This window comes from Brachyistius frenatus, unplaced genomic scaffold (genome assembly GCF_029030835.1).
Source record: "Brachyistius frenatus isolate BFR_SWC_R1_liver_20210118 unplaced genomic scaffold, ASM2903083v1 Contig_66, whole genome shotgun sequence".
In the NCBI taxonomy this organism is placed as follows: domain Eukaryota; kingdom Metazoa; phylum Chordata; class Actinopteri; family Embiotocidae; genus Brachyistius; species Brachyistius frenatus.
In genome coordinates, this window is record NW_027210665.1 from 958,897 (window position 1) to 978,357 (window position 19,461).

The following is a 19,461-nucleotide window of genomic DNA, read 5'->3' on the forward strand; positions in this document are numbered from 1 at the left end:
TCAGACGGGGATATGACCAATAATGAAACAATTTTAAGCACGCACAGGTCTGACCAGAATATTGCTGTTTATGACGTTAAACCGAGGAGGCCGGTAACAGCTCCATTGTGCATCAGGCATGCCTCTTATTTGTGAACAGAGCCCCTGCATGTCAAGCAGAGGTGGGGCACTGTCCCTATAGTCCACTATCACAGCAGGTTAACCTGGCACTGCTTTTCTAAGGACTGATTGCCAGGCCCCCCGCAGCTCGAGGTAAACCGACAATTTTCCATCAGCAGGGAACGTGGCTTTATTAGTAAAAGTAGGGGGGATGGTGGGAGGTAAGAGAGAAAAGTGAAATCAAGTTCACATTAGCTGTAGTTGCTATGTAGAAGAGCAAAAAAATGTGATAGCAGACCCTTATCCTGAAATGTTTTGTGATATCAGAGGCTGGTGTTCTAAGGTTATTTCATTTCTAAAAAAAGATGGATTTATACAACTTTTGTATAAGAAAACAAAACATACCTGACAATATGGCAGCCACTCCGAAGCTAAAACGCAGACTTCACAGAGATATTTTAGAGACATTTTGCAAATAAGCTGCAGGGCATTTTTCAAAGTAGTCAGATAGCTGTAAAAGACAAGCCTGTGTCTAAAGTTTAATGTCAAGCAGGATTTCATCTCGCAAAGACTTTCTGACAGGTGGGAAAAACATTCACCTGCATCCCCTTGTATCACAGATGAGACAGACTCTGCACAGCAAATCAATATCATCCCCAGGCTGCTGCATGTGAATTTTAAAGGGCCATCTTCTGCCAGAGACATTACATTTCTAAACAAAACACAAGGAAATCTAAAAACAAACCCTGACCATGAGGCTATCCGGGTAAAAAAAAAAAAAAAAAAAACCTTAGAGGGCAAACAAGCAGTGCCTTATGGTTTTCAAGGTCTCCATTTGTTTTTCCATGTTCCAGTGTCAGGTGCAGAGAGAGGAGAGAGCAGTGCAGAGAATGGAGAGCCGGAGAGGGTTAAAAGGCCATGGCTGGGATTATAGCACAAGTGGGGACCCCATACTGTGGCTTGACATGCCTACCAGCTTACAGTGCATTTTCCTCTGACAATGCAGGGTCATACACTGTCAGAAAAGCATGAAATGTGTTCAACACACATGTTGAAAGATAAGTGAAAAGCTCAGTGTTGAGGCGTGGCCGTCTCAAAGGTTATCTGTTAGCATAATGCTTTTTTAATAGTAAAGTCGTCTTCCAAAGTCAAAATCTAATTGTGGGAAAAGGCTTCTTTTTTTTTTATTCACTGCATGCTCGTGATGTTTGACCCTAAAGGACAGTTTAACACGCTCACCTCTTTGGAGGGAAGTCCTATGTTAATGTGCATGACTATATGCACTTGAATTTATAGCATCAAATATCGTTTTGCCACAAAACGTAACTATATGTAGACCATTATTCTCCCTTCGCTGTAATAAGGAGGCCACTGTGCTCATGTCCATAGCGAGAGCTGGGTGGTAGTAACTAATCAGCATGGGAGCTAGCTAATCCTGCCACCAGTGAACTCATCTGTCTGTCCACTCCACCCTCAGACATGTGCTAACATGCCGTAATAGTCATAATTCTAGTCTTGCCCTGGGCTGTGCCACCTCATCCACCTGATTAAGGCCTCAGTCCCAGAGGTATCTGTGTTAAAGCTTTAGTAATTCCACCCTTAGCTTCATACCCCCTGTCTATTGCCTCTCCATTAAATATGGCATATCTAAGGCAGAGAGGGAGACGTGTGCGCTGTTAGAACACAGGGAGGGGAGATGGGCTGTTGTTCTCCGAGAAGCTTTCTGTGTATGTGACAACAACAAGAAGGCTTTTTCAGTGTGTCATCTACATTGCTCCCTGATGCAGCATAGGATCATCTTTTATCAACAGCCAGCGATGACACTTTCCAAATATTTAATACATGGGGGAATTTCTCATTCAATCTGAGTGTGTTTAAACTAAAAACTGTGTTCCATTTTGACAAAAAAAAAAAAAAAAAAAAAAGATACCCCCCCCCTCTCCTCCAAATCTTATTTTATTTTTCCCCAGCCGTGAAAATATCATGTCATGAATACCACTCTTTTCATGTAATTCCCCATCCTCCTGCTTCACTGTAAGAGGCTGTCAACAGTGTGTCTGATTTATTTCTCAAGTGTTGGTGGGACAGGGGCTCCCGCACCGGCATTCCTGGAGCAGGGTGGGGGGAGCCAAGGGGGACGTGATGGGTGGGAGTCCAGAGGGGCAGGCAAAGCCTCAGTTCCTGCTGCTCAGGAGACTGTTGGTGGGAAGTAAACTTAGCCAACACTCCTGGAACAGGGCGCCACACACCCATCAACGCCTCCTTTGCAGGTGAGCGGAGTAAAAACGGGAGACAGGAGGAGGAATGTCAGTCTGAGGCGGTGTGTTGAAAAAGGGGTGCTTTTTTGGAGTCATGTTTATATTCATGTTGTGCAAGACAAATATGGATCCTTCAAAAATATATGCATAAACCTGACACTGAGAGGTGTAGAAAGCACGCTGACAAACGTGTGATACCCTGACACATGCAGACAACGCACTCTACTATCCATCACTGTAATGCCACTCAGAGCGAATCATCGGCTTTTCTCTGGATGGAAAAATGATGACCCAGCAGTTAGATTGTTCACAAAATGAATCACTGCTCATTTGACTGTGCTTAAGGTCTGTGTTTACAACTAATTTCTGACAACTACAGAAACAGGAACACATACAAATATTTTTCATTTACATGTCTTCTTAAAAAGAAAATCAAAATCTATCACCAACAAACTGATTTGTATGAGACACACTGATTTGACCTCACTCTCAGTGGTGGAAAGTGAACAAGTACACATTTACCCAAGTACTGTACTCAAGTAACATTTGGAAGTACTTCGACTTGACTCGAGTATTTACATTTTTGTTGCTACTTTATACTTCCACCTCATTACATTTCCAAGGGAAATATTCTACTCCCTACTTCACAATATTTCCTTCACAGCTATATTTGCTAGTTAGGGCCCGAGCACCGAGCATCGGTGCGAAAGCCCTATTGTTTTTCGTAAAGATGTTGGTCGTTCGTCGTTAGACGTTCTTATCCTTACGTAAAGTGATTTGCCTTTTTGGAGGCTTTATCATATTCAAAAACTCATGAAATTGGATACACGTATGTCTCCCGGCGAAAAATGTCGTATTCTAGTGGAGTCGCGAGTGGGCGCGGCCAAATGGCTCGAGAGTGCCCCCTAAAGAGATGCCCCGGCGGCCACATTTACCTAAATTCACAAAATCCGGTGGATGCGTGTATCACACCTAGATGCACAAAAAAGTTACATTGCACCATTATGTCAACTCAACAGGAAGTCCAACATTTTGAATTTAGTCGCCATTTTGGGCGATTCTGACACGTTGTACTTTGTCGAACTCCTCCGAGGGATTTTGTCGGACCGACTTGAATTTAGGTTCTATGGATAGAAAACATGTTTGGGATTAAATCTTCTTAAAATAATTCGTTTTCATCGGTGCGTGTGCCCGTGAGAGGCGGCCATTTTGAGCATCTCACCATGAAACTACAAGTTGCTTTAAATCTTATGTACATGGATCGACCTTCTCCAAACATCACAGGTATGATAACAGCCCCGCCCTGAAGACCCCTGTGTGGTAATATTCGCTCATAGTCATAGCGCCCCCTGTTGGCCACTGGAAATGACACTTTTCATACTTTCACATTCGATGTCGAGCTGGTTGATCACAGCGCTGTAAAAGACTCATTGCAAGTTATCGCAAATGCTTGATTGCAGTTGTTGCTGCTAAGGGTGGCCCAACCAGTTCTTAGGTTTAGGGGGTAAACACTTTTTCACACAGGGCCATGTGGGTTTGGATTGTTTTTCTCCCTTAATAATAAAAACCTTCATTTAAAAACTGCATTTTGTGTTTACTTGGGTTATCTTTGACTCATATTTAAATTTGTTTGATGATCTGAAACATTTAAGTGTGACAGACATGCAAAAAAAATTGGAAATCAGGAAGGGGGCAAACACTTTTTCACACCACTGTATGTGACACGTTTCGTGAGGTTTCAAGCATCCTTTGACCTTAAACATCAACTTCCTGTGTCACGGCGAGACATCCAAATTTGCCGCATCATCAGAGCAACACCCATTGACAAAGTCGAACGAATGTCTCAATATATCATCAACTACATGTTTAAGTTATTGTGACACGACTTTACGTTCATGTGATCAACCAGCTCCACGTAGAATGTGAAAGTATAAAAAGTGTAATTTCCAGTGGTCAACAACTATCAAAATGGCCGCCTCTTTGCTGGCACACGTATCGACGAAAACAAATGATTTTAAGAAGATTTAATCCCAAACATGTTTTCTATCCATAGAATCTAAATTCAAGTCGGTCCGACAAAATCCCTCGGAGGAGTTCGACAAAGTACAACGTGTCAGAATCGCCCAAAATGGCGACTAAATTCAAAATGGTGGACTTCCTGTCGAGTTGACGTAATGGTGCAATGTAACTTTTTTGTGCATCTAGATGTGATACACGCATCCACCGGATTTCATGAATTTAGGTAAATGTGGTCGCCGGGGCATCTCTTTAGGGGGCGCTCTCGAGCCATTTGGCCGCGCCCATTCGCGACTCCACTAGAATATGAAATTTTTCGCCGGGAGACATACGTGTATCCACTTTCATGAGTTTTTGAATATGATAAAGCCTCCAAAAAGGCAAATCACTTCACGTAAGGATAAGAACGTCTCACGACGAACGACGATGAACGACGAACGACTAAGAACATTTTTACGAAAAACAATAGGGCTTTCGCACCGATGCTCGGTGCTTGGGCCCTAATTACTCACACTTACACCTACAGATGATTTAGATGATTTAGATTCACCAACCTGACATGTCTTTGGACAGAGGGAGGATGCCAGAGTACCCGGAGAAAACCCATGCAGGCACAGGGTGAAAATGCAAACTCCACACAAAAACCATGAAGCAATATGTCACTTATTTATATACCGAACACTGTAAATTGGATCCTTTTCCATAATTTTACTACTGAATCTGATACTTGAGTATATTTTGCTGACAGCACTTATGTATTTTTTATGTATGTAAGTATGATTTGGAATGCAGGACTATTACTTGTAAGTGAACCTTTTTTTTTTTATTGTGGTATTGCAACTTCTACTTCTGAGTTCTTCTTTCACCACTGCTCACTCTAATTGATTGTAGATTTGCGGACCTGCACTTAACTGCACTGAGGAGGACAACAACATTTCAGACGTTTAGAAAGTAGAGCAATTCAACAAAATGCACTTTTATTGTGAGACCTGCTGCAGTTCTGTGTTATATTCTTGGTTTGCGTATGAACAAATGCTTAGAAAAACAGAACTCAAACTACTAACTTCATACTTTGGTACTATTAATACAAAGAGCTTCACACAGAAGAAAACGCTGCCATAATTCTGTCAATTAGGAAATATACAGAAACACCCAGAATCCTAACAGGATTCGACCGGACTGGACATTGACATGTCAAGTGCTAACTGACTGCCCGTCAATACACTCACTGACCAGAAAAGTCTCGTACTGTCAGGGGACTGAGAGGTACAAGCGAGAGAATAGAAACGGTGAAAGTCAATCAAATTAGCTCCTTCCAGCTCACTAAACCTTAGAAGTCGAGGTAAGAAACCCGAGCCTCTTCGCAGAGAACTGACAATGTCTATGGGGCGCAATCTGAGTGGCACCCTGCTGAGGAAGGCTAGCACTGATAAACCTAGAAGAAGCTGTTGTACTCCTTCAAATTCCCAAAAAACAGAATGTGTCAACAAATACAATCACCAACCTACATGGTTGTTGTGACCAAATGGTGTTTTTTGATGGAAACACTAAAAGCATAGAAGACTGCTGATTTGCATGTGACAAAGCCTACACCAGTGTGTTATTTGTTGTCTCCTCTGGTGAATGGAACCCTCCGGAGAGAAGCAGACAGTGAAAATGCTGTTAAGATCAGAGTGATAATGACTTACTGAATAAGAGTCTGCATCATGGGGACTGCAACTGGTTTGATCCCTGTCCTCTTTCATTTCTGTCTCATTAGATAAACCTGCAGAAGTCAGACAGCCTTTTACCACCGATGTGTTTTAAGACATTAAACATGCAACACAGTCATGTCACAACACATCATAAATTAAATCATCTCAAAGTGACGGGAAATTTTTATTGCTTTTCTTTAGATTAAGCTCATGTCAAAGCTTGTCTTGTAAGATTTGAGACAAAAAAAATCAAGAAACAAAATCTGAAGAGATTACAAAACATAGCAGGCGACAGAAGGCTGGGAGACTGGTGTGTGTGTGTGTGTGTGTGTGTGTGTGTGTGTGTGTGTGTGTGTGTGTGTGTGTGTGTGTGTGTGTGTGTGTGTGTGTGTGTGTGTGTGTGTGTGTGTGTGTGTGTGTGTGTGTGTGTGTCTAGGGGGGAGTAGTAGGGGGCACATTCAACTAATTCTTGTGTCATGTCAGATAAATCTATTTGAATGTGAGCGGTAACTTTTGTTTTCTGATCGTCACATGAGTGACAGCGGAGGGGGCATGAACACCATGCTCACACCCAAGTTCACTGGCATGAATCGTTTCCCAAAAAAAAGAAAAACAGTCCTAGAGAAACTTTTTTTTAATGTGTCTCCATGAAATGTTCAAACGGGAACATCAACCAGGAGAGCTGATTTGCAGTGACTTACAGATTACATGTTTATATCGTGATCACATTTTTTTACCAGTGACCTTTTGTTTGCTGTCACTGTCAGAGGAAGCAAATCAAATGCTCTTCACTCTGAGCAACTTGAGTAACAAATATCCTAAATCTGCCCATTTAACAGGCTTTCCGTGCCGTCTTTTTAAATACAACACTGAGCTACATCTCATAAAAGATCAAGTTCGGCTGTTCAGCATGATCATATTTTCTCACAAGGCAAGATGAGCCACGATGAAACACTTCTGCTCACACTCTGTCTCTCACTTAATTTGTTTTGTCCTTTCTTGCCTTATTTTTAAGACACAAGAATGTTGTATTTTTTTTATGGTAAAGTTTAATAGATTTATGAGCACTTTGTGATTCTGCATCCCGCCTTAGTTCGGTTCCTGTTCTTGAGCTTGACTCCAAAGTGGCTTCATCTGTCTTAATGACAAAGAACTCACGACAGACTTTTCCAGCACCAGCTTAAAAATATGAAATGCTAAAGGGCCACGAGGTATGTTCCATTACTCGCCGGCATTCCTATAAACCAGAAAACACACACCACCCAGTCACCTTTCCACACAGAGAGTCCCCTAGGGCACAGCTCTGGTCTGTTTGAAGATCAAAGGAGCTGAGGTAAAACAGCATGTTTACAGGTGTGGGGAAATTGAAAATTTCCTTGGCCCAGTGTGGTTTGAATGGTGGAGGAAGTTTACGTTCATATGTGTGCGTGTGGTGGGGAGGGGGGTGAGTGATCATGACAGCACCTCTAATGTATTTTTTCCAAACATTCTGCAATCAAGTTGTTGCATGTTTGACACACTGTTTGCATAAAAATGTGCCTAAACTGTGAATACATGACAAAAATCAATATTATGCACCGTGTCTCTGGCTGGTTTTGTGTTCTGCTTGCAGATAATTGGTCTTTGATGGCACACCTGCTCCTGTCTGGAGGAACCATGGCTGCAGCAGAGGGGAGTTACCTGAAAATGTTTCATATTAAGAGAACATTACCTTTTGTGGCAAATAAACAGGACTGGCAAGGTGCTGTCGAGGAGCCATATTGAGAACCTCGCTGCAAAAGCAACATCAGGGAAGAATGCTGAGTTTGTGAGGGATTAGTGGAATTCTAACACTTTTTTGGGGGAGACCAAAACAATACGCACACCTCAGTCAAGCTCGAGTATATGTCATTTACTCTGCACCTCTCCACTTTGTGTTTCTCTGTGTGCATGAGAGGACCAGCCATGCCAAGCTTTCTGCATGAAAGGGAGAGTGTTTAGCTTTTGAGGCTATTTGTGCTTCTGACTCTGTAGTGTTTGTGTCCGATGGGAGGCGCCTGCGCCAGCTTCCTTAAAAGGAGTAGGGGTTTTTGTTTGTTTCTGCACCGTGCCAGGAGAAGTGACAGCCATTCCGGCTCTTTCACAGAAACACATTCATCTGTGTGAGAAAAGGCGGCCGCTGAACTCAGATGAAAGGCCATGGGAGCTTCGTTGCACAGGAAGGCAGACTGTACATGGACTTCAGTACAAACATAACATAAGCCATGTCACAGGCAGACAGAGGGAGACAGATTCAGACAGACAGACAGACAGACAGAAAGAAAGAAAGAAAGAAAGAAAGAAAGAAAGAAAGAAAGAAAGAAAGAAAGAAAGAAAGAAAGAAGGAAAACAAATAGAAAACATAAGAAAACAGTCATTCTACATAATGGTGAATATTTGTTTAAATTAATAATGCTGTGCATTCTGAGCTGATGCCACTATAGAGACAAACAGCCTCCTCCAAGCCTGCATGTAAATCATACTATCAAAATAAACAGTGATATAACCATTATATTTCAATATTTTCTGTAATATAAACTTTATGGCTTCATATATCAAGTCATAAAAATAAACATAGTCTTTCAAATCACTAAGAATAAATTAACCTGCATTATACCTGTCACATTTTATTTTATTCACTATTTTACCCATTTGCTCATTATTTAATATTTTAATCAAATATTATGCAGCATTTCCTGCCCATATTAAAACGGTCCTTTGCACCAGAATGCCCCACTGTCTGAAGTGGCACTTGTGTGACTATAAATAACACAGACCGGAGAACAGACACGTTCATTTCATTAGAGCAGTTCAAATTCAATTAAAGGATATGGCGTTTGTTTGAAAAGTTTTCTTTGAAAACATGGCCACGGAAGAACTCTGATGTTATTTCTACTGAGAAGGCCCATTTGGGAAGTATCGCATTGTGCGATGAATTGGGTTTAAGATATACGAATTTAAAGTGTGCAGCAGAGAATTTTTTTTTTTTTTTTTTTTTTTTTTTTTTTTTTTTTTACTCCATAACTGACATTTTATAATGAAGGAACTATTCAGAAAAATAAAGGCCTGAAAAGAGGAAGTCGAGCTGACAGAACTTGTAACTTCTACTTCGACTGGATAAACCAATTTAAATCAGAGCGAAGCGAGTTCAGTAGAAACAGGAACAAGTGTATGTGCAATTTTTATTTGGTAAATATTTCCGAATATTATTTTTGGGTAATTTGTTAGTTAGAAAGAGTTTGTCTGGCCTTTAGAAACTTTTGCGTTTACTTTGGAAAATGAAATCATTATTTAAAATAATTAAAGTAATGCATTGCTGTTATAATGAAACAAGGTCGATTATGTGTTTGTTTATTTGTTTACTGCAATTACTCCTGCGCTGTTTAATTACAACTATACCTCACTTTTATTTTATTGCATTTTCTTTTGATTATTAAGGTGGATTAAAAGCCCAATAAGCCACGTTGCCCTTTAGTGTCAATCATTACTACACTCAATGTGTGTTATGACGTTTCATATATCAAAAGAAATCAGCTCCTTTTTATTGAACTTGATGTAGCTGTCTAATAATAATTTTTTAAAAAAGGATAGAAGAGGTGTCGCTCAATCTGCAGGCTTTTCTAAAAATATAAAACAAACAAGATGCGTAACGTTAACGTAATCAAATAAATAAATAAATAAATAAACAAGCGCTGTCATATAATATGAACTCGGTGACAAAGAGCAATACATTATGCTGCGGTGATTACGCAGGCCCGCTGCTGCTTTGGCTTTATTTTCCCAACCCTTACACGTTATAATGAGGGATATTTATGCAAAAACACATACGTATTACATTTAACATCCAATATATACTTATTTTTCGTAATAGCAAAAACAAGTAGTTATGCAGTTTGTTTATACTGTGTATACGTGTGAGTGCTTAGGTTAGTGTGTGAGTGTGACTGTACAATATATATATATATGATATATATATATATATATATATATATATATATATATATATATATATATAGAGAGAGAGAGAGAGAGAGAGAGAGGGGAGAGAGGGAGAGAGAGAGAGATTCAACTGAAATGATAAATGACTGACACTTCTGATATGATGCTGATTACAACCAACAAGTACCAACAAGTGCACTCTGTGGAGCATCACTTGGACGCAGTGACTTCATTTCACTCCCAGGAGGCCCACACTCCTCTCCTCGATTTGTTTTACCCTCTTCCTCAAACTTCAATCAACCAACCCAGAGACCAGTTTAGCTCACATCTTCAAGTGTCATTTAAAACAATGTCTCCCTAAATACAGGCTGGCCCCTATCAACTGTAGTTCATCATAAATGTGTCCCTAAATACGGCCTATGGCAGCCCACCCCCCTCGTCCCCTCTCTCTTTCCTCACACACTAAGCGGGCCTAACACTCTTCTTCACTGATGTAGTCAGGCTACTATGAAAGTTGTGTGCAATGTCACTAATTAAATAAATAAATGTGTCCTTTTCAAATCTTTCGATCTTCTTGTCGCTTTTCTAACCAATAAAGTTATTTCGTAAAGCAGCGCACGTAAAAACCTGTTGTTTCCCTGTTAGTTTTCTCTTATTGAACCAAACGGCCATGAAGGCTGTGATATAATGAAACACAACGATCTGACAAGTAGTTCAATAGTAGTTCAATAGTAGCTCAGTTTAATATTCTATTGCATATTCTTATGTTATAAATTAAACATCGCCCTCAAATGGGCAACACATTCTTTTGTTTTTGGAAATAAAAAGGTTCCCCTTTCCCGCCTACCGGCGTTATTGCGCACAGACTTGCCGCACAGACGTGCGCAAGAACGCCAATTTGACTGAGATTGAGTGACCACATCACATGACCTCAAGAGCTTAACTTTCACACGAGGGCAAACATAACTATATCATTTATATGCTACAGTCCCAGTGAGGCACTTTGGGTGTGTGTTCTTACAGTATATTATCCTTACAGTACAGCCAACAATGTACAAAGAGCAGTGAGAAGGGGGGGGGGGGGGGGGGGAAGGAAAGCGCTTCCTTCTCCGCGGATCAATATCAGCACAGCAGGAGCCGAACAGGAACCGACATCGACACACTGTGTGGAGCTGACCTTTCCCACTCCCCACAGGTCATACCTTTCTTAGAGGAGGTCACCGGGCCAGACACCAATGGGACCATTAGGGGGTGATTTCAAGTGCTAAATATTCTGCATATAAACCAATATTTTTGCTCATGCGTCACTGGGACACAGATAAAGTCGATACTTTTCTTTGGTTTTGCCAACAAAAAAAAAAGACAAACAAAATATGTGAGGTAGGCCAAACAAAATTCAAACTTATCTGTAATAATAAAAATGATTATTTTTTTATTAGGTTCTAATAGATTTTAGTTTGTCTGGTTGTAATCAGCACAGCCTCCCCTGAGATCGTAGCAGGCTTTTTATTTACTACATTATTCTGTGAGCAGCGTAATGTAAGCACTTGGTATAATAGGAGACGATGTAGCCTGCAGCAAAACAGCTCCATAAGACAGAGTGTCACTCCTGCTACAGTGTGGAGTCGGTCTGCAACGGATAACAAGACTCACTGCGTGTTTGCTATATGCTCAACATCCATGAAGCACGACTCGTGGCGCAATAATGACAGCAACTTATTCACAGAGAAGCACGTGCAATTAGACAAGAGGCAGCGCAAACCAGCAACCAGCTGACAAACACTTCTATTAAACTATTTAATACAGCTTCGGCCTATTGGCTACTCCATATTCTGTAAAGAGCCTCGGATGCGTGAGAGCATGGCACATTCACTGACAATAATCTATGTCGTTATGTTTAATCACAGCGCTACAAACCGTCAAATTCAAACACGCCTTTAGCGCTTTTTCTTAAAGCCATCTAAAATTAATATCAGGACTACGGCAACATATGCCCATCTCCCATAACAGGTCACTGCCAGAGCGCGAATATGATCTCCCTATACAGAGGACCGAAGCCGAGTCAAGTTCAAGTTCACGGCTGATTCTGCACCGACTCAATGTGCAGTGGAGTGTCCAACGTGGGGGTGGGAGTCAGTAGAGGTGTGTGTGTGTGTGTGTGTGTGTGTGCGTGCGTGCTTGTGCGTGTGTGTGTGTGTGTGTGTGTGTGGAGGGGAGGGGACGCCTGTGTTTTCAAACTGACTCAGGAACTTGAGTGGGAAAATATCAAAGGACAAAATACCTTACATGGAGGAGAAAAAAGGGCTTTGCTGCTTTTCCATATGGACAGAACAGCATGCACACACATTTATAGTGTGTGCTGAGTGTGCAAAAAAAAAAAAAAAGAAACGGTATAGCTTGTTGAGTTTTCTTAATCTAAAAAAAAAGAAAAAAAAAAAAAAAAGAGGTCACTAATGATTTTTACAAGTGGGAATTAATGCATTGTTTTTGGTACGGTTTCTGTTTAGGCCTACTGTGTGTGTGTGTGTGTGTGTGTGTGTGTGTGTGTGTGTGTGTGTGTGTGCGCGCACAGGTCACACTTACATTCCCAAATCTCTTGTTTACTTCAGCACCACAACAGCCATGTTGTTTGGGGCCTGTAAGTATGCTTTGGAAAGCGTAAGGTAAAACACCATAATGTACTCAAGACCAACAGCATGAAGAATTTGTCAGAGGAGCTGATGGCAAAGTCACAGACACAGTAAACTCTTCTGAAAGCCCCCCCGATTCATTGCAAACCAGACCAAATGCCAACCAAGACGTAGCTCACTAAACTACACCAGCACCCAATAGCAGAGAAAGGAGAAAAAAGCAAAGAATATTTAGCACTTGCAACACCTTTTATTATATTTGTATGCAGTAAAATTCTTATCACAATAAGGAAGAAAACACCTCTTAAAACTTTGAACAAAAGCACATAACGAAACAACTGCCCCATGTTTAGCTCGTAATTGTACATATTTATAGTAAAGAAACATTCTTTATAAATACTGTTTCATCTGTAGCAAGTAAATACCATAATTTAATTACAAATGGATAAATATGGCAGTTGATATTTACAAAAGGAAGGGGTGTAGTTACAGAAAAATCGAACGGCACAACGTTTATTGTCCTCACAATCTTCCAGATAGTATTTCACAATTCAAACTTGCAAAGCACAAAACATCACAAGTTAAGCCCAGCAAACTAAAATATACATTCACAAGCATAATATTGTGGTCTGTTTGAGTTAAAATGTTAACTTTGGCACTCTTTCCAGTTCATAGATGTTTAGTATAGTACAATCAATTTGCCTTAGGATCACAATATTCAACATTATAGTACAATTTTATCGTAATATGTGCACTAAGAGTCCAGTTAGAGAAATAGCTACCATTGAAGGAACATCTATACACCAAAGACTGACAAACTATCACAACCAATGGGAAAGTGGGCTTTTAGTAATTATTTACAATATGAAATACACCTAAAATATTATACATATTTTCCTCTGTTGGTAATCATCATCTTCCCTGGTTAATCAAAAATAATAAAATCAAAAATAAACAAATGTTTGTGTGCCTCCTCTGTGCACGTGTCCCAACCTCCTGCTGAATGGCCCAGTGCTGTGAAATGAGTGTGTGTTGCTTCATTTCAGCTTAGTCCTAAACATACCATTCACTGAAATTGGAGGACAGGCCACTGTGGCTGGTGGTGTTGTGCACAGCTGAGGCTGGAGACAGGGTGGTGTTGCTTTGAGTCTCCGTGGTGGGAGACACCAGGCCTGGAGGTGTGGAGGATTCGTAGCCAGAGCTGGCTGCTGGTGACGAGTCTGATGCTGGTGGAGACGATTCGTGGACCTGGGAAAAAAAAGAAGAGAGAGAAATAAGTATTTACAATCTGGCATATACTGAAGGGGAAAAAAAAAAAAAAAAAAAAAAAAAGGAGGTGAATTTAAATGGTAATGAATGATGCAAAATCTAAAATACAACCAGTGCAATAGCCTCATGATAAACAGTGTAACAACACACACTTCCTGAGACAAGGTATTTACCTTCATGTGTTTTCGTAGAGAGCTGGGATGCGTGTATGACTTGTCACACATTTTGCAGAGATATGGCTTGTCCGACGTGTGAACGTGCATGTGTTTCTTTCGGTCGCTGCTGTTTGCAAACCTTCTGTCGCAGCCTTCAAACTCGCACTGGAACGGTTTCTCTCCTACAGAAAAAACAATAAGAAGAAACACTCAAATATATATATATATATATATATATATATATTTTTTTTTTTTTTTTTAACTGAGAAATGCCCCGGGCTGAGTGTGTTACAACAAGGGCTCGTGCAGATCATTCAGTGCGTAAAATTCAATGGCAAAAGTTGAGTGCAGAGTATACTGTGGATGTGTTCCCCCCCCCCCAAAAAAAAATGCAGTGTGTAAAACAACTCTTGTGATCATCCCACCACGTGATGTTCAAAGTTTAAAGCTCCTTTTAAAATGGGATGGGGGAAGCTGCAACAGCTTATTTAGCCTAAATCATGCGCATATGTGATTTTGGAGGGGGGGTGGGAGAAGGCGACAAGGCCGTCCTCAGTGTGCCTACAGAAGGCACGCCATTTGCTGGGAGACAATAAAAATCTAATTAGCACCTGAGCAATTTCGTGGCATGCCACCTCAGTGTATTCCCCCAGAAAATAAATACAAAAGTGAAACGCTGCTGATGGCCCTTGTCTTGCACCTTAGATCGTATCAATGAGGCGCAGGAGAAAACAAAAGGAATTCCTCGCAGTACCTCTGGTGCTGTGCACGGCCGAATCCACACTCAACTCCGAAGCAAACACTACGTGCACATGGATTCGGAACTAAATACAAATATGTAATGAGGCCAAAGTAAGAAATATTCGTACTTAAACAGAGGAGAAGAGTGTGAGCTATAAAAGCGCAGTATCGTGACACAAGCTGATTTACTACGAGCCTCGCTGCCACGACGCATGCAACGCGCATCCAAGTCCCCTTTGACCCATTTTTAAAGTTTACTCCAAACAATTAAACGTGGACAGGCCTGGTTAAATTATTTTCGGCACGTTTGGAAATTGTGTTAGAGCAGGAGAATTATTCAAATGTCCCCGCAGCAGCCGTGTAGTGAATAAATTAATTCTACCTTTATTCTAAACACATTCCATCTCCCTCCTGGACGTAATCCTCTACTTGGTTGGTTCTACGAATACTATCCACTTTAGCAGCCTGAAATACCCGTAGGTGATTAGATCCTAATGTCTGTTTGTCTTGGCACGACATATATTTACAGCAGCGAAACAAATGAACACGCGCCCTCAGTGACAGCAATTAAATCAATCGTATTATTTAAAATAAATCCATTAAATAAACGGAACAATGTAATTTAAATTACCTGTATGTGTTCTCTTGTGTATCTTTAAGTTTTCCGACCGTGCGAAGACCTTTCCACAGCCGGGGAAGGGGCATGGAAAAGGCTTCTCTCCAGTGTGCACCCGAATGTGGTTCACCAGTTTGTATTTTGCCTTGAACGGTTTGCTCTCCCGGGGGCAATCCTCCCAGAAACAGACGTGGTTGGTCTGCTCCGGTCCACCGACATGCTCCACGGAGACGTGCGTGACCAACTCGTGCATGGTGCTAAAAGTTTTGTTGCAAGACTTCTTGGGGTTGCTCAGCTGCTCGGGGTCGATCCACTTGCAGATGAGCTCCTGCTTGATGCACTGCTGCCTCATGTAGCGGAAAAAGGCACCGGGGTGGTGGTGGGCTGCCATGTTCATCCCCATGTTCATATTCATGGAGCCGTACTGGTTGTGGAGCTGCGCGGCCGAGTACGGGTCGGTCCTCGGGCTGGAAACCTGGTGGTACTGGTCTGAGCGTCCGAAAACTTCTCCGGGTAGTCCGAGCCTCATTTGCCCGTTCAGGACATTCGGGGATCCGTGGGACCCGTGCTGGTCGTGGATCCCGGGGAACAGAATGTGGCCTTGAGTGTCTGTGTGGGAGTGATGAAGGGATCCCGCCGTGGGGCCAAAAATAGTATGTTGGCTGCTAGCCGGAGAGGATTCTCCGAAGCCGCGACTACGAAAGAGAAAGTCCCTGGTGGAGTTGAAAGGAGAGCTTGCATACGACGTGACATGGGCGGCGTGAGCCCCCAAAGCCGCAGCGGGGTAGCCGGGCGCCTGGGTGGTGAAGGCAGAGCTCTGTCCCGGAGAGAGATCATGGTTCAGCTTAAACGCACCCATGTGTGCCGAGTCTACAAAGCTATTTTGTGCCAAACTCAAGTCTCTCTCCTGCATCTCGCTTGCTGAGTGATGCCTGGCAAATGAGCCCACTCCCAGTCCGGGGAACTGGTGACCAGCATCCAGTAACATTATTTCAGAAAGCAATTGTTTTGTTTAAACCAGCGCAGGGCTCAGAGCTACACCGAATAAGTTAAAGAGAGGAAGGAAAAAAAAAAAAAAAAAAAAAAAAAATCAAATGTTGATGCTGGCACGCAACGATTTAACTTCCAGCCTTGGAAACACCATATCAGGCGAAATTCAAAGCGCTGCTCCGCTCATGAACAAAAAAAAAACAAAACAAAAACAAAAACAAAAAAACTCAGTTTATCGAACAGACAATTTACTTCTAGTTTACTTGACTGAAAGATCCAAATACCGAAGTGACGAGTTTCCTTGTGTCCTCTCCTCTTGACTACGACAGTTGGATGCGTTCAAATACACTCGCAGAATTAAATAATTATCTTACTAGGTGTCTTCTGCGTGCGCAGAACGAGAATAAGCCGGAGCATCTCAAAAAACGCTGTTCCAAATGGGGCATGTGTTTGTTTCTGTGGCTCGCCTGTGTTTATCGCGGAGGGTCCCTGTTTCTCCGTGGACTGACTCTACCTCCTCTTCCGCCCCCTTTAACTGGAGCCCGTTCATTCATTCCTCGCAGTCTCATTGGCCACTGCGCCTCATCAATCCCAGGTGTCCCTCCAATAGCAGGTAGCGCTTTGGCGACTTAATAGTGCAACGCCATTTCCCACTAATAATTGCCGCCTACTTTGAGGCGAAGATTTGGGAGGGGGGAGGGTGGAGGAGGGGAGGGGAGAGAAGAGAAGATGGGGGGGGGGGGAAGGGTGCAGGCGAGAGGATCACGACAAGAGAGAGGCGACAACGGATTTGGTGTTTATTCTGTAGGTGCTTAAGTTTTAGAATGTAGGTATAATAGAGAAACACGGCATTGTATGCGAAATAGTCCCTTTAAAATGTTAATGTAGTGGATTAGGGAATTACTTATTTACCTATTTAGTTCATATACAGGCGATATGACTCAACAGCCTTGTGTATTTAAATGTATTTCCAGGTATTATAGTCTTCATGGCAAAATCTTCCTGTGCACCTTAACAGGTTTTATATACAAATAGCCTACTGCATATATGTACATATATGCGTGTATACGTCTGAGTTTGTGTGTGTTATATTTTATTACAAAATGTAAAACAATATGATAGGCTTTCTTTTTTTTTTTTCTTTTTTTTTTTTTTTTTTTTTTTTTTATATCTTGAAGCCACTTAATGCCTCTCAGCTGAAAAAGCACGTGTGGCTCCATATGAACTCCAGTGGTTTTTTCACTGGTGACAGAACAGCCACAACTGGGCCTTTTAGTGGTGCTCCAGTTATCACACTGGCAACCGCCAGAGCTTGTTGTTGGTTCTTTTAATGGTTCTATATGTTGCTGGTTGTGCTTCCTCTGGTTCTCACATTCACCACACCAATTAAGTTACATGTTATGGTGGTGAACCGCGCTGAGATCCAAGTTAACCCTTAAGTGACAAGAGCACACGTCTTTGTGATGTTTGTTTTATCCCTCAAAACGACATAATGATTTTTCCACTGTTAACCATAACATCTTCTTCACGCGTTCCCTTTTTGTTTCCCATAAAGGCATGAACCCATAAAACAGACAGAGGGAAGTCCCATTTTCAAAACAAGCATTTGCCTCTTTTACTGGCAACTTTCCACCACAGGCATGCACCGAATCAAGCCATACATCACAGCTGCTCACTCACGCACAAGTCAAAAGGAAGTTTACTTACATTTTCACCAAATTAAAATCCCACAAGCTCTGCCGTTCCTTCACACAACACATCTCCCCATGTGTGGCTGCAGCTCTCCGACGCACTCTAGGCGGCAAATAATGGTGAAGGCGAGGGAAACGTTTTAAAAACTTTTTTTTTTTTTTTTTTTTTTTTTTTTCCAGGGGGGGGTGAAATTGTGCGTCTCCTTGCTCAGAGTGGGACAGGCTGAGCGTTGTGTGCCATTCTTCCAAGTCTATTTCAACCCGCACCACAGGAAACGCAGGAGCTGATCCAAGTTCAAAGTCACGTCTGCCGACCCCTATGAGAAGTTCTTTATTTCTCTGGAAAACCACAGAACCTTCCCCAGATAGGAGGGTGTAAAAAAAAAAAAAAAAAAAGCGAAAGAAAATTAAAAAAGAAAAAAAAAAAATCAATCGGCAAGAGGCACATGGCTGTGGTTCCAGCCTATTGACAATTCCCTAAAGACCAGTATTTCAACAGGTTTTAGGAGCACCAATACACAGAGACATGGCCTACAGATGTAACTAATAAATCACTTGAAACATTACTCAGAATTACATCTGAAGTCAGAACTGATATAAAAGTGACAGCTTTTACTCAAAGCTTTCAATACAAATCTACCGTTTTGATCACATAAAGGTGCTCTGCTCTGCGTAGCATTATGGGTGCCACAGGCGTATTTCTCCTCTCTGTTATCTGACAGTATCAATATGTTGACACACTGGAAGGTTACGTGTGTGGCTTCCGTGAACTTGTGTTTCATGGATGTTTGACCTATGACCCGTTAAGACCACATATGCTGCCCTCTTGACTCCTTTTGGTAAAATAACCCTGTTTATGACAAAGCGTCTTTGTTTTAGAGGGGGAGAGAGAGAGAGAGGAAGAGAGAAAGAGGTTTAAGACGCCCCCCTCTTCCGTCTGAGGCATCGACAGCTTTGGGTAATTTGGAAGCTATAAGTCAATAAAAATTAACCCAAAACACCCCAAAACTCCAAGCCACCTCTATATCTTCTTTTTTTTTTTTTTTTTTTGACATTTCAAAATAAGATGGGTGTGGTAAATTTAAACACAACGTGCAGCACAGTGACCAAAAAGAGACCGACATTTGCATGTGGTTGATACATTTTTTTTTTTTTTTTTAACCGTCTAGCCACAATGATAGCAGCCATTATTAGAGTATTTTGCCATCAAAATGATCACACTTCATTTTGAACTTGTCCGTGTATGGATTAGGTCCAATTTACTGTGCTGTTTAATTTAATGTGTATGAAAGAGGGCCCTTAAACAAATCATAAACAATGCACCCACCGCTCTTCTGTGTTTTAT

General features: G+C 41.6%; 1 protein-coding gene and 1 long non-coding RNA gene across 2 annotated transcripts in view; both read right to left on the minus strand.

The window, feature by feature from the left end:
- Window positions 1–18,297, minus strand: part of LOC138625802 (uncharacterized) — a 54,295-nt gene extending 35,998 nt beyond the window's left edge. The window contains exon 1 of the long non-coding RNA XR_011311250.1: window positions 18,133–18,297. This is a non-coding gene — a long non-coding RNA (uncharacterized lncRNA). The remainder of the gene's footprint in view (window positions 1–18,132) is intronic.
- On the minus strand, window positions 12,885–17,032 carry zic2a (zic family member 2 (odd-paired homolog, Drosophila), a). The gene is made up of 3 exons (XM_069706966.1): window positions 15,451–17,032; window positions 14,097–14,260; window positions 12,885–13,902 (listed from the first exon to the last, which is right to left on the minus strand). Exons 1-3 carry the CDS (start codon window positions 16,421–16,423, stop codon window positions 13,708–13,710), a joined length of 1,332 nt encoding a protein of 443 aa, XP_069563067.1. The 5' UTR covers window positions 16,424–17,032; the 3' UTR covers window positions 12,885–13,707.
- Window positions 18,298–19,461: the final 1,164 nt, after the last annotated feature.